Genomic DNA, 15876 nt, shown 5'->3' with positions numbered 1-15876 from the left:
ACAGGGAGTTCTCCCCAGTGTCCTGGCCATATTTATCCCTAAATCAAAATCACTTAAAACAGATGTTTGGGTCATTCTCACATTGCCATTTTTGGGCGCTTGCTGTGTGCAAATTGAGAAATTTCCTACATTACAACAGTGACTATACTTCAGAAGTAATTCATTGCCTATAAAACACTTTGGGGCATCCTAAGGATGTGAAAGGGGCTATCGCGCACAGTGGCGCAGTGGTTAGCACCGCAGCCTCACAGCTCCAACGATCCGGGTTCAATTCCGGGTACTGCCTGTGTGGAGTTTGCAAGTTCTCCCTGTGTCTGCGTGGGTTTTCTCCGGGTGCTCCGGTTTCCTCCCACAAGCCAAAAGACTTGCAGGTTGATAGGTAAATTGGCCATTATAAATTGTCACTAGTATAGGTAGGTGGTAGGGAAATATAGGGACAGGTGGGGATGTTTGGTAGGAATATGGGATTAGTGTCGGATTAGTATAAATGGGTGGTTGATGTTCGGCACAGACTCGGTGGGCCGAAGGACCTGTTTCAGTGCTGTATCTCTAAATAAAAAATAAAATAAAAATCAGTTGAGGGTTGCAGTACCGCTTTAAGACCTTTGACTACCGGAAGGGATGTTCACGGACGCTGCATTTCCGGGAAGATGGCGGCGCCCATGTGAGAGGCCTGTTCTGCTGCGATCCCCGGTCTCTCCGTCTCTCTCTCTCTCCACCGGTTAATCCCTGGGCAGGATGTGGGCTCAGTGCCGGCCGCTGTTGCTCTCCCGCCCCCGGCCCGGCTCCTGGATCCCCGTCCGGGGCCGCAAGTCCCGGACCGACCCACCGGCCAAATCCAAGGTTGACCGTCTGCGTGTCCCCACACCAGTAAACCCGGCGGAGCTGCTGGTGGTGAAGGAGCGATACCGGCAGCATGTGGCGATCATCGGGGCCCTCAGGTCAGTGCCGGGGTAACAGTGACACAGAGAGCATATAGATCAGTAAATAACATACAGATACCAGCATACAGCAATAAATAACATACAGAGACCGGGGAACATCAGTAAATAACATACAGAGACTGAGAAACATCAATGAATAACATAGAGAGACCGGGGAACATCAGTAAATAACATACAGAGACTGAGAAACATCAATGAATAACATAGAGAGACGCACTGAGACAGAACACAAAAGTCCAAGTGTATCAAGCCTGTGTCCTCAGTACCTTGCTCTATGGCAGCGAGGCCTGGACAACGTACGTCAGCCAAGAGCGACGTCTCAATTCATTCCATCTCCGCTGCCTCCGGAGAATCCTTGGCATCAGGTGGCAGGACCGTATTTCCAACACAGAAGTCCTCGAGACGGCCAACATCCCCAGCATATAGACCCTACTAAGCCAGCGGCACCTGAGATGCCTTGGCCATGTGAGCCGCATGGAAGATGGCAGGATCCCCAAAGACACATTGTCCAGCGAGCTCGTCACTGGTATCAGACCCATCAGCCGTCCTTCTCTCCGCTTTAAAGACGTCTGCAAACACGACATGAAGTCCTGTGACATTGATTACAAGTCGTGGGAGTCAGTTGCCAGCGATCGCCAGAGCTGGCCGGCAACCATAAAGGCGGGGCTAAAGCGTGGCGAGTCGATGAGACTTAGCAGTTGGCAGGAAAAAAGACAGAAGCGCAAGGGGAGAGCCAACAGTGTAACAGCCCCGACAACCAATTTTATCTGCAGCACCTGTGGAAGAGTCTCACTCTAGAATTGGCCTTTATAGTCACTCAAGGCGCTGCTTCACAAACCACTGACCACCTCCAGGCGCTTACCCATTGTCCTTCGAGACAAGGAGGCCAAAGAAGAAGAAGACCAGGATACATCAATAAGTAACATACAGAGACTGAGAAACATCAATAATTAATACATCGAGACTGAGAAGCATCAATCAATAACAGAGAGAGACTGGAGAACATCAGTAAATAACAGATACCAGGATACATCAATCAATAACATACAGAGACTGAGAAACATCAATCAATAACATAGAGAGACTGGAGAACATCAGTAAATAACAGATACCAGGATACATCAATCAATAACATACAGAGATTGAGAAACAGCAATAAATAACAGAGGGAGACTGGGGAACATCAATAAATAACATACAGATACCAGGATACATCAATAAATAACAGACAGAAACTGAGAAACATCAATAATTAATAGATCGAGACTGAGAAACATCAATCAATAACACAGAGAGACTGGAGAACATCAGTAAATAACAGATACCAGGATACATCAATCAATAACATACAGAGACTGAGAAACAGCAATAAATAAGAGAGAGACTGGGAACATCAGTAAATGACATACAGATACCAGGATACATCAATAAATAACATACAGAGACTGAGAAACATCAGTAAATAACATAGAGAGACTAGGGAACATCAGTAAATGACAGATACCAGGATACAGTTTTTGTCAGGTGTGTCCAGGAAGGTTTCCTGACTCAATATGTAGATAGGCCGACTAGAGGGGAGACTATGTTGGACTTGGTGCTTGGCAACGAACCAGGCCAGGTGGCAGATCTCTCGGTGGTAGAGCATTTCGGTGATAGTGATCACAACTCCTTGACCTTTACTATAGTCATGGAGAGGGACAGGAGCAGACGGGATGGGAAAATATTTAATTGGGGGAGGGGAAATTACAATGCTATTAGGCAGGAACTGGGGAGCATAAATTGGGAACAGATGTTCTCAGGGAAATGCACGACAGAAATGTGGAGGTTGTTTAGGGAGCACTTGCTGCGACCGCTGGATAGGTTTGTCCCGATGAGGCAGGGAAGGGATGGTAGGGTGAAGGAACCTTGGATGATAAGAGATGTGGAACAGCTAGTCAAGAGGAAGAAGGAAGCTTACTTAAGGTTGAGGAAGCAAGGAACAGACAGGGCTCTAGAGGGTTACAAGGTAGCCAGGAAGGAACTGAAGAATGGACTGAGGAGAGCTAGAAGGGGACATGTAAAAGTCTTGGCGGGTAGGATTAAGGAAAATCCCAAGGCGTTCTACACTTATGTGAGGAACAAGAGGATGGCCAGAGTGAGGGTAAGGCCGATCAGGGATAGGGGAGGTCCTAAATAAATACTTTGCTTCAGTATTCACGAGTGAGAGGGACCTGGTCGTTTGTGAGGACAGCGTGGAACAGGCTGATATGCTCGAACAGGTTGAGGTTAAGAGGGAGGATGTGCTGGAAATTTTGAATGATATGAGGACAGATAAGTCCCCGGGGCCAGACGGGATATACCCAAGGATATTACAGGAAGCGAGGGAAGAGATTGCTGCGCCTTTGGCGATGATCTTTGCGTCTTCACTGTCCACTGGAGTAGTACCGGATGATTGGAGGGTGGCAAATGTTGTTCCCTTGTTCCAGAAAGGGAATAGGGATAGCCCTGGGAATTATAGACCAGTCAGTCTTACGTCGGTCGTGGGCAAATTATTGGAGAGGATTCTGAGAGACAGGATTTATGATTATTTGGAAAAGCATGGTTTGATTAGAGACAGTCAGCATGGCTTTGTGAGGGGCAGGTCATGCCTCACAAGCCTTATTGAATTTTTTGAAGATGTGACAAAACACATTGATGGAGGAAGAGCAGTGGATGTGGTGTATATGGATTTTAGCAAGGCGTTTGATAAGGTTCCCCATGGTAGGCTCATTCAGAAAGTAAGGAGGCATGGGATTCAGGGAAAGTTGGCTGTCTGGATACAAAATTGGCTGGCCCATAGAAGTCAGAGGGTGGTAGTAGATGGAAAGTATTCAGCATGGAGCTCGGTGACCAGTGGTGTTGCACAAGGATCTGTTCTGGCACCTCTGCTCTTTGTGATTTTTATAATTGGATGAGGAAGTGGAAGGCTGGGTTAGCAAGTTTGCCGATGACACGAAGGTTGCTGGAGTTGTGGATAGTGTGGAAGGCTGTTGTAGGTTGCAACGGGACATTGACAGGATGCAGAGCAGGGCTGAGAAGTGGCAGATGGAGTTCAACCTGGAAAAGTGTGAAGTGATTCATTTTGGAAGGTCGAATTTGAATGCGGAATACAGGCTTAAAGACAGGATTCTTGGTCGTATGGAGGAACAGAGGGATCTTGGGGTCCATGTCCATAGATCGCTCAAAGTTGCCACCCAAGTTGATAGGGTTGTTAAGAAGGCGTATGGTGTGTTGGCTTTCATTAACAGGGGGCTTGTGTTTAAGAGCCGCGAGGTTATGCTGCAGCTCGATAAAGCCCTGGTTCGACCACACTTGGAATATTGTGTTCAGTTCTGGTCGCCTCATTATAGGAAGGATGTGGAAGCTTTAGAGAGGGTGCAGAGGAGATTTACCAGGATGCTGCCTGGACTGGAGGGCATGTCCTACGAAGAAAGATTGAGGGAGCTCGGGCTTTTCCCATTGGAGCAAAGAAGGATGAGAGGTGACTTGATAGAGGGGTACAAGATGATGAGAGGCATAGATAGAGTGGATAGTCAGAGACTTTTTCCCAGGGTGGAAAGGGCTATCACCAGGGGGCATAATTTTAAGGTGATTGGAGGAAGGTTTCGGGGAGATGTCAGAGGTAGGTTCTTTACACAGAGAGTGGTGGGTGCGTGGAATGCGCTGCCAGCGGTGGTAGTAGAAGCAGATACGTTAGGGGCATTTAAGCGACTCTTGGATAGGTACATGGATGATAGTAGAATGAAGGGTAGGTAGTTAGTTTGATCTTGGAGTAGGTTAAAGGTTGGGCGCAACACCGTGGGCCGAAGGGCCTGTCCTGTGCTGTACTGTTCAATGTTCTATGTTCATCAATCAATAACATACAGAGACTGAGAAACATCAATAAATAACATCGAGAGACCGGGGAACATCAGTAAATAACACAGTTATCAGGATACATCAATAAATAACATATAGAGACTGAGAAACATCAGTAAATAACATCGAGAGACTGGGGAACATCAGTAAATAACAGATACCAGGATACATCAATAAATAATATACAGAGACTGAGAAATATCGATAAATAGTATACAATGACTGAGAAACACCAATAAATAATATAAAAGCAAAATACTGCGGATGCTGGAAATCTGAAATAAAAACAAGAAATGCTAGAACCACTCAGCAGGTCTGGCAGCATCTGTGGAAAGAGAAGCAGAGTTAACGTTTCAGGTCAGTGACCGAAGAAGGGTCACTGACCCGAAACATTAACTCTCCTTCTCTTTCCACAGATGCTGCCAGACCTGCTGAGTGGTTCCAGCATTTCTTGTTTTTATCAATAAATAATATCCTGAGACTGAGAAACACCAATAAATAATATACAGAATCTGGAGAACATCAATAAATAATATACAGAGACTGGGATTCTTTCTTTTGGGCCTCCTTATCTCGAGAGACAATGGATACGCGCCTGGAGGTGGTCAGTGGTTTGTGAAGCAGTGCCTGGAGTGGCTATAAAGGCCAATTCTAGAGTGACAGTCTCTTCCACAGGTGCTGCAGAGAAATTTGTTTGTCGGGGCTGTTGCACAGTTGGCTCTCCCCTTGCGCCTCTGTCTTTTTTCCTGCCAACTACTAAGTCTCTTCGACTCACCACATTTTAGCCCTGTCTTTATGGATACCCGCCAGCTCTGGCGAACGCTGGCAACTGACTCCCACGACCTGTGATCAATGTCACAGGATTTCATGTCGCGTTTGCAGACGTCTTTAAAGCGGAGACGTGGACGGCCGGTGGGTCTGATACCAGTGGCGAGCTCGCTGTACAATGTGTCTTTGGGGATCCTGCCATCTTCCATGCGGCTCACGTGGCCAAGCCATCTCAAGCGCCGCTGACTCAGTAGCGAGTACAAGCTGGGGATGTTGGCTGCCTTGAGGACTTCTGTGTTGGAGATACGGTCCTGCCACCTGATGCCAAGGATTCTCCGGAGGCAGCCAAGATGGAATGAATTGAGACGTCGCTCTTGGCTGGCATACGTTGTCCAGGCCTCGCTGCCATAGAGCAAGGTACTGAGGACACAGGCCTGATACACTCGGACTTTTGTGTTCCGTGTCAGTGCGCCATTTTCCCACACTCTCTTGGCCAGTCTGGACATAGCAGTGGAAGCCTTACCCATGCGCTTGTTGATTTCTGCATCTAGAGACAGGTTACTGGTGATAGTTGAGCCTAGTTCTTGAACCACTTCCAGAGCGTGGTCGCCAATATTGATGGATGGAGCATTTATGACGTCCTGCCCCATGATGTTCGTTTTCTTGAGGCTGATGGTTAGGCCAAATTCATTGCAGGCAGCCGCAAACCTGTCGGATGAGACTCTGCAGGCACTCTTCAGTGTGAGATGTTAAAGCAGCATCGTCAGCAAAGAGGAGTTCCCTGATGAGGACTTTCCGTACTTTGGACTTCGCTCTTAGATGGGCAAGGTTGAACAACCTGCCCCCTGATCTTGTGTGGAGGAAAATTCCTTCTTCAGAGGACTTGAACGCATGTGAAAGCAGCAGGGAGAAGAAAATCCCAAAAAGTGTGGGTGCGAGAACACAGCCCTGTTTCACGCCACTCAGGATAGGAAAGGGCTCTGATGAGGAGCCACCGTGTTGAATTGTGCCTTTCATATTGTCATGGAATGAGGTGATGATACTTAATAGCTTTGGTGGACATCCGATCTTTTCTAGTAGTCTGAAGAGACCACGTCTGCTGACGAGGTCAAAGGCTTTGGTGAGATCAATGAAAGCAATGTAGAGGGGCATCTGTTGTTCACGGCATTTCTCCTGTATCTGACGAAGGGAGAACAGCATGTACAGACTGGGGAACATGGATAAATAACATACAGAGACTGAGAAACATCAATAAATAATATACAGAGACTCGGGAACATCGATAAATAATATAGAGAAAAAAGTTGTTTGAACATTTTCCTGGTGAGGGCAGTAATATTGAGTAAGATGATTTTACAGTTTTACACCATGTGAATTGCTCTGAAAAGAGCAGTCGTAAAAAGGAGTTCTTAGAAGACCTGGCAGACTCTGACTTTTCAGGCAGCATACTCTGCCTGTTCTCTGGAGGAATAACTGGAACGGGCGGAAACAGTAGGTTTGTGTGTGGTGGAGAATGGGAATGTGGGTGGGATCTTACTGCTGATAGGTCATTACACATTCTTGTTCTTGGTGCTATTGTGTTCTGTGATAGGTTGGTATTGTTCTTACCGTTGCTTGGTCAGCTATTGTTTCTCGCGGTAAGTCGATATATACTGTCATTCTTGTCGGAGGGGTATGTTTGCTTCAGAGCGGGTGGTGATGTGTTTCTTGAGTAGAGGTAGCCAGATATCATTGATGAGCAGGCCACTGTCTTGGAGGATGGTCTGGTGTTGATAGACCTCCACAGCCTCCCTGATGTGTCTTGTATGCCAGTGCATAATGGACGAAATGAGTTTGGAATTGGACCATTCGATGCGGTGGTTATTGAGTCGAGTGTGCTTGACAATGGCTGCCTTATCCCATTCACTGTGTTTGCAGCAGGCTTGGTGTTCCTTGAGTTTAGCGTGTAGGCTGTGGCCTGTTTCTCCAATGTAGACGAGTCTGCAGTCGTATGGTATGCTGTAAGTTCTTGGGTTGTTGTGAGATGGTTTCTTGTCTTTGTGGGTATGAAGGATGGAGTGGAACTACTTGGTACGTTGACGAGTATGCTTTGTAGTCTGTGCGAGGTTGAGCAAATGACTGCGAGGCTGACTCTTGTCTTGGTTGAGGTAGTTGTTGCAGTGTGAGTAATAGATGGATGTGTGTTGATCTTATGGGAAGAAAATCCATTGAGTTGAAGTGCAAACTTCATATGTGCAGTTCTTGTAGATTTTTCTTATCACTAATGGCTCTTCTGATGAGTGTGCTGGAGACCGCTTGTAGAGTGGAGGGATGATGAAAAGTGCAGTTGTCAGGCATCTATCAGTATGACTGGGCTTGCGGTAGACTTGGTATGCTGGTATGTCGTTATGAGACTTGGCAATGAGAGCATCGAGGAATGAAAAGGAAAGTTGTTTTCCCATCTCCAGATGGGGCCTTGGTTTAGTGTCTCACCTGAAATCCCTTCGTATAGTGCAGCACCTCATCAGTACTGCACTGAGTGTGTCAGTCTTGATTTTGTGCTCAGGTTTCTGCAATGGGACAATGAACCCAGACCAACCTTCTGACTCAGAGGCGGGAGTGCGACCAACTGAGCTACAGCTGGCACTGTTTTTTCTTTATATCAGGGAATTGGAAACTGCACATTTGGATTCCTCAATTTGGTTTGTTGCTGTGAAACACAGTGATGGGTTTTGATCTGTATCACACACTCAGCTGACCAAATGAAAGGCAGTGTGAGTGAAATTTCCCTTGTTTTTCTTCCCCCTCTCAAATTGAAGGGCTGAGTTCAAGGAGGAAATGTTACGGAAGCGTTATGAAGAGGAGGTGGGCTCGCTGGCAGAGGAACGAGCAAAGATAGAAGCTGACGAACATCAGAAGTTGATGGCTTTCAATAATTTGGAGAATGAACGACTCCGAAAAATCCGGTGAGTCTCAGAGTTGGCCTAGCAGTATTAAATCACAGCCTCCTTACTCAAGGTCAGAGGATTACCCAGAATATACAGTACAGAAATGGGCCATTCAGCCCGACCAAACCATGCCAGTCTTTATGTTCCACTCAAACCTCCTCTCATGCTCTGTTATCTCATCCTAACAGCAGGGGAGACAGTGGCATAGTGGTAATGGCGCTAGACTAGTAATCCAGAGACCCTGGCTAATGCCCTGGGGAAGTCAGTTCAAATCCCACCATGGCAGCTGCTAGAAGTTAAATTCAATTAACTAATAAAAATCTGGAATTTAAAGCTAGTTTCCATAATGGTGCCATGAAACAATCATTGATTGTCATAAAAACCCATCTGGTTCACTAATGTCCTTTAGGGAAGGAAATCTGCCATCCTTACCTGGTCTGGCCTAAATGTGACTCCAGACCAACAGCAATGTGGTTGACTCTTAAATGTCCTCTGAAATGGCCTAGCAAGCCTCTCAGTTGTCAACGGCAATTAGGGGTGGACAACAAATGCTGGCCTAGCCAGCGACACCCACACCTCATGAAAGAATAAAAAAAGAATAGCCTTTTATTCCATTCTCCCTTATATGAATATGTAGCTTCCACATTGAAAATAAAAATAATGATGTTATCCTTCAGTTATACAGGGCATTGGTGAGACCACATCTCGAATACTGTGTGCAGTTTTGGTCTCCTTATTTAAGGAAGGTTGTAAATGCGTTGGAGGTGGTTCAGAGGAGGTTTACTAGATTCATACCTGGAATGAGCGTGTTGTCTTATGAGGAAAGGTTGGACGGACTGAGCTTGTTTTCCCTGGAGTTTAGAAGAGTGAGGGGAGATTTGATTGAAGTTTATAAGATCCTGAACGTTCTTGACAAGGTGAATGTGGAAAGGATGTTTCCTCTTGTGGATGAGTCCAGAACTAGGGGGCACTGTTTTAAAATTAGGGGTCGCCCTTTAATTTGTACATTTGTATGTATGTCACCACTCCCTGGGTAAAGAAGATTCTTCTGAATTCCCTATTTAATTTCTTGGTGACTATCCTATATTGGTGGCCTCCAGTTTTGCTCTTCCCCACAAGTGGAAACACTCTTTCCATCTACTGTATCAAAATAATTCATGACTTTAAAGACCTCTATGAGGTCACCCTTCAAAGTATGAGTATTAAATCACATCGTCCTCCAGGGACTGCACTTCAGAAGTCCTTACATGGCTTTGGGATGACCCCAAGTAGTAAAAGGCATTATATCAATGCAAGTTCTTTATTTCTTTCTATTTTAAAACTGGAGATGGGGCAACACATTGGGGCCAAGTAGCACCCAAATGCACTCTGATTAGTGTCTTTGTGTTTGGGTTGTGGGACAGGGAGGAGCGATTGCAGCGAGAGGCGGAAGAGGAGCAGGAGCAGAAACTCCGGGCTGCCATCCAAAGAGATAGGAAAAGGGACGAGTTCCTGAAAGAGAAGCAGTGTGAGGTGCTGCAACTGCAGGTATGCACTGAGCATGGGCAAGATGGATCTTTTGCTCGTTTATTCTAAGACATTCATTCTGTTTCTAGAAATTGTGTTTTGTCTCTTCCATCTGAGGGAACTGGAGAGCCGCCACTTTCTACTATCACCATACAGTACCTGCGTCAATCAGTCTCAGAATAGGTACAGCACAGGTTAAATTCAGAGTAAAGTTCCCTCTACACTGTCCCATCAAACACTCCCAAGGCAGGTACAGCACAGCTTCGATACAGAGTAAAGCTCCCTCTACACTGTCCCATCAAACCCTCACAGGACAGGTACAGCACGGAGTTAGATATGAAGTAAGGATTCATTCTGGGCCGATATTCTCTGAAGTTTAGAAGAATGAGAGGCGGTCTAATTGAGATGTACAAGATTCTGAAAGGGCTTGAGAGGGTAGAAGCTGAGATATTGTTCCCACTGGTCAGGGAATCTACAACACGGGGACACAGTCTCTGGATAAGGGGTCAATCATTCAGGACTGAGATGAGGAGAAATTACTACGCTCAAAGGGTTGTGAATCTTTCGAATTCTCTACCCCAGAGGCTTGTGGATGCTCCATCATTGAATACATTTAAGGCTGGGAAAGATAGATTTTTGGTCTCATCGGGAACAAGGGATATGGGGAGCAGGCGGGAAAGTGGAATTGAAGCCATGATGGTATTGAATGGCAGAGCAGGCTCGATGGGTTATATGTTCGTCTTCTGCTATTTCTTCTGTTCCTGTTTTCCACAAGTAGCCTTCGAAAGGTACCATTTGCAACACTAGAATCTATCCCACTCCGGGTATCTATTTGATAACTGCAAGTAAGATTACCTAACTTTGACTAGGTTCCAAATACTGATGTGCAGTGGACTTTTGCTTACCAGAATTCACACTGAGACTTTGTCAAACTTAGGTGAAGCCAGGAAAGAGAGAGAAAATCCTTTTATCCTCTCAAAGTAGATTGAATTTGAACCGAGTCCCAGAGGTTAAGGAATGGTATGCTAACACACTGCAAAACTCCCCTTCATGATAGATTCTTGTTACAAAAAATGGATTTCTCATTTGCCATAGAAAGTGTGTTCGTTATGATCAATCATTAATGTTGTGGTGCTTGCGAACGATATAATCAATAATCATTAATGAGGTTTCAAAATTTCACCCATTACCTCTCCACACGAAGCTCCTTTGCCAATTAGCCCATTATTAACGAAGCTCCCTGCTGGTTTTAGCTTTGCTGTGCTGTGTCATCATCATGAAAACTTCAGTTAAGTAGTGCCTTAAACATAATAAAACATCCATAGGCAATTCACTGGAACATAATCAGGCATTGACACTGCACCAAAAAAACAGACATTAGGGCAAGTGACCAAATACTTTGTCAAAGAGGTACATTTTATGGACAGGCTTAAAGGATGAGAGAGAGAGTCACAAAGGCAGAGAGATTTAGGAATGGAGTTCCAGAGCTTTGTGTCTGGACAGATGAAGCTAATGGTTGGTCAAAGGAGGTGGGGGAAGAAGAGGCCAGAGTTGAAGAAATACACGGGAGGATTGTCATGATTCCGGTAAAGCTACTATAGATAATGCCATTTCCTCATCACCTCCCTCACCCCCCCCATCTAGTTTGGTGGAAGTGGGGCTTGTGAAAAAGATAATTAAATTGGGAGGGTACCTCTGGACTCTGCCACCTACTAATAAGCATTTACTTTGCTGTAGCTGAGCAGACCTTTGTCGTGCTGGGCCCCCACCTGCCAAGAATGAGGTACATTAATTTTGTCATGAACATTGATTTTAAACTGTTACTGGAGTGAAGAAAGGACTTGTTAAACAGATCAGCCGTGGCTGGAAAAGACATTTTCATATTAACAGACCGTGATTGGAAGGACAAAGGACCATTCCCTGACACATTCAACCCACAATGGACCTTGATCACCAGGTATTGTGTGTAAGTGGAGCATTCCAAAGACTGCTAAGGTGATACAATCCAAGACGTGGTCAGACCAGTTAGTCACATGACTAACGTGCTTGGCAACCTGGGTTTTTCTGAATTGTACGAACAGTTTGAACTGAGAGTGTCTGTTTGCTCCTGGACTGAGAAGATCTCCCGTCTGCTCCCATCTCTTTCTCACAAGCCTCTGAATCCACTGAAGACACATGAACCCCAAGAGAGAAAAGTCTCCTACAGCGAACAAGGATTAAGAAGAATACTGGGCCCCAATGAAAAGCAAGATCTGTCTCCAATCAAGGACTCAACAGTGAGCTCGAAGAATCGTAACAACAACTCTTCAGATATTACTCTTCAGATATTGCCTCAAATTTTTCCACCTTATTTTTCTTCTGCTCTTTTCTGTCTCTATTTGTATGCGTGTATTGCATATGCATGCTAACATGGGTGCATCATGTATCCGTACGCATCAACCGAATTAGAGTTTAAGTTCAAGTTTAATAAATTTCAACTTTTCTTCTTTAAACCTAAGAAAACCTGTTTGTGCTGGTTTATTTGCCTTATAATTGGAACTTTTTCCAACATTTCCTGTCTTCGCCCACCAAGCACTAGGAGTGGAAACACACTGCCTGTCAGCATGGCCCCGCACTCTGAATCACGCATCACCTCCCTCCAAGCATCGCCCCCTTCTGAATGCTCACCTCACCGCCGCGTACTGTCTCTGCGTGCTCATCCCCCCAATCCGCAATGTCTGTGCTTGCTCAACCCCCCACTGTCTCTGCGTGCTCATCCCCTCCACTGCGTACTGTCTGTACGTGCTCATCCTCCCCCCCCCCCCCCATCTACCATCTCTGTCTCGCCCCCCCACACCGCACCGTCTCTGCGTGCTGACCCCTCCACACCATCTGCGTGTTCACCCCTCCACCCCACACCATCTCTGCATGTTCACCCCCCACCCTGCACTGTCTCTGCGTGCTCACCCCACCCGACGCTCCCATTGGTCAGCACCTCTGATTGATGGCAGTCATCCCAGCAAGTCCCGCCTCCCCACTCTCCTATTTGATGAAGGGCTGCCCGCAGGCAAATTGTTCGTGCTTTTGATTGCTGAGCTTCCAAGCCAATCAGACGAGCGTCATTCTGCACCCGCCCCCCACTTTACTGCCTTTCGCTACAGGAAGTGAAGACTAATGACTGCTCAGGTATAGGCTGAACTGCATCAACTCTCCACTCACTTACTGCTAACACCTGGGGGACACAAATGGAACTAAATCATTCTTGCCCCTTTCTGTTCACAAGTTATGAAGGATTGGCGGGCTGGATTGAAAACGTTGGGCCAAATTCTGGCCAATGGGCCGTATGTTGGACCACCCTGTTCTTAGTGGTAGAGGTCCAAGGGTTTGGGGGTTGCTGCCAAAGAAGCCTTGGCGAATTGCTGCAGTGCATCTGCATACTGTATTGGCTTGGGGGTGGTCCTGAGGTCATGAAAGGTGCTTTACAAATGCAAGTTCTAATTTTCTGTCTTTTTAATTCGCAAGAGCACTCAGCCCAGCTTTGGCCTTGTGCTGGGAGAGAGGCTAATGGCGATGAGGGGATTAGGAGTGAGAAGGAAGATCAGGTAATAGAGTTGCACAATTAAAATGGGCACCATTATTGAGAGGGAGGATCTATTTGACGGATTTCTGAGGAGGGAAGCGGGTTGAGGAACAAGGTGGATTGGTGGACGTGAAAAATCCTGCGGCGCTATTTCAAGGAAGAGCAAGGGAGTTCTCCCTAGTGCCCTGGCCAATATTTATCCCTCAACTAACATCTCTAAAAACACAGATTATCTGGTTATTATCTTACTGCTGTTTATGGGATCTTGCTATACGGAAATTGGCTGCCACCTTCCCTGCATTACAACATTGACTACATTTCAGAAAGTATTTAATTAGTTGCTAAGTGCTTTGAGACTCCCTGAGGTTGCGAAAGGTGCTATGTAAATGCAGGTTCTTCTTGGTGTTGATGAGATATGCTGGAGAGCCCTGTTGAACCGCTCACATCATCTTTTAAATTTACAGGAGGCGGTGAAGAATTTTATCACGCTGGAGAATTTGGATCAGCGGATAGAAGAAGCTCTGGACAATCCAAAGAATTATAACTTTGCCATCGACAAGGAGGGCAGGTTCACGAGGAGCATGGTGAAGCAGTAGGCCCGAACTCAGCAGGGCAGCCGGCTCATCAGGACCCCACCTGGTTCTGCCGAGGACCCTCCTCTCAGAGCAAAGGGGCCATCGACCTGTGGAATTGGGGGAGGCTGGAGGGAGGTTGCTGAAATGCTTTAGACACTGGCAAGCAATTCATAAGTCGATTGCCGCAAAGCTTTTGTAGTTTAGCTCGACCTGGGTGAGGTATCAGAGCGCCTGTGCATCCATAATCCAACAAGAGTCGAAATCTTCAGGAAAACAGGGCTGTTAATTGGTAATGAGGAGGTGGGGAGACTACGAATTGTCAACTCATGCCTTTTTTTTAAAGTGTATTGAATTCTACAGTGGACCATCTATTGTATACTGTTCAGTAAGAGATGTTTTCAGGGTGCATATCACTGAATTTCTTTGTAATGTAAAGTTAATTGATTCACTGGTAAACTCCCCTGAGTGTTCTGCTCTGCACCTTACAATATAATAAGGGCTGAGGTATCAATAAATCAACCTTAATAAGGCTGGAGTTAAATTGTACCAATCAATACAACACAATGGCCTGAGTTTGCACTGTATTAATAAACAGTGGGGGTTATGTTCATTTATCTAAAACATAATAAGGAAAAGGGTACATAAGAACTGGGGATTCATTGCAATAAATACGATAGAAGAAAGGCTTGTATAAATAAATAAATATAAAGGCTGGGGAGCATTGTATTACAAATATAAGGGTCTTGATTTAGTGTGTCATTCCAGACGGCAGTGCAGGACTCTCTCAGTACTGCACCAGAGTATCAGCCTAGGTTACGTTGCAGCTTCAGTACACTGTGCTGCTCTATACTGAGATACTTGGAGACTTGGAATGGGCAGAAGCAAATGATTTCGACCTTGAACAAAGAGTTTATCCTCAAGCTTAACTCCAATTGAATACTGGATTATCACCTCATTCTTTCTCCTATTTTTTTTACTTTCAGTGGATCTGCAAAAGTTAGCTACAGCTTACTGTTTTGTGCTTTCCCTCTCGCGCACACACCCCTACCACCGTCCCACATCAACTTGTGAACATACCTGCCCTTAGCTCAGTTAGTAGCTCTCTTAGCACTTGAGTCTGAAGGTCGTGTGTTCAAGCCCCACTCCAGAGACTGTTTAAACTGATGCTTCCATTCCAGTGCAGTACTGAAGGAGTGCTGCACTGTCCGAGTCGACGTCTCTCAGATGAGACATTAAACTGAAGCCCTGTCCGCCCTATCAGGCAGATGTAAAATATCCCAAAGCTCTATTGGAAGGAGAGCATCCTGATATCCTGGCTGCTTTTTATCGCTTGGCCAACATCACAAAGCAGATTATCTGGTCATTTATCACATTACTGCTTGTGGGAGCTTACTGTGCACAAATTGGCTGCCAGGCTTCCTACATTACAACAGTAACCACACTTCAAAAATGTTTCATTGATTGTAAAGTGCTTTGGAATGTCCTGTGGTCATAAAAAGAACAAAATAAATGCTATAAAAACAAGAAATGCTGGAATCACTCAGCAGGTCTGGCAGCATCTGTGGAAAGAGAAGCAGAGTTAACCCTTCATCGGAACTGACAAATATTAGAAAAGTCACAGGTTATAAGCAAGTGAGGTGGGGATGGGGCAAGAGATAACAAAGGAGATCCAGATTGGACCAGGCCACATAGCTGACCAAAAGGTCACGGAGCAAAGGCAA

At 45.8% G+C, this 15876-nt stretch overlaps 1 protein-coding gene across 1 annotated transcript; it reads left to right on the top strand.

Moving 5' to 3' along the window:
- The first annotated feature begins 649 nt into the window (after nucleotides 1–649).
- Nucleotides 650–15876, top strand: mrps26 (mitochondrial ribosomal protein S26). The gene is made up of 4 exons (XM_068028702.1): nucleotides 650–941; nucleotides 8387–8533; nucleotides 9919–10042; nucleotides 14045–15876. Exons 1-4 carry the CDS (start codon nucleotides 739–741, stop codon nucleotides 14174–14176), a joined length of 606 nt encoding a protein of 201 aa, XP_067884803.1. The 5' UTR covers nucleotides 650–738; the 3' UTR covers nucleotides 14177–15876.

Source organism: Heterodontus francisci, chromosome 1, assembly GCF_036365525.1.
Source record: "Heterodontus francisci isolate sHetFra1 chromosome 1, sHetFra1.hap1, whole genome shotgun sequence".
Taxonomy (NCBI): domain Eukaryota; kingdom Metazoa; phylum Chordata; class Chondrichthyes; order Heterodontiformes; family Heterodontidae; genus Heterodontus; species Heterodontus francisci.
The sequence above is the reverse complement of the archived record's forward strand: the minus strand, read 5'-3'. Positions and strand labels throughout refer to the sequence as shown.

Excerpts from the sequence above, each read along its gene's own strand:
- mrps26 (XM_068028702.1), top strand. The coding sequence starts at position 739 with ATGTGGGCTCAGTGCCGGCCGCTGTTGCTCTCCCGCCCCCGGCCCGGC. Across the intron at positions 942-8,386 it reads GCGATCATCGGGGCCCTCAG|GGCTGAGTTCAAGGAGGAAA; the intron begins GTCAGTGCCGGG and ends CTCAAATTGAAG. Across the intron at positions 10,043-14,044 it reads GTGAGGTGCTGCAACTGCAG|GAGGCGGTGAAGAATTTTAT; the intron begins GTATGCACTGAG and ends TTAAATTTACAG.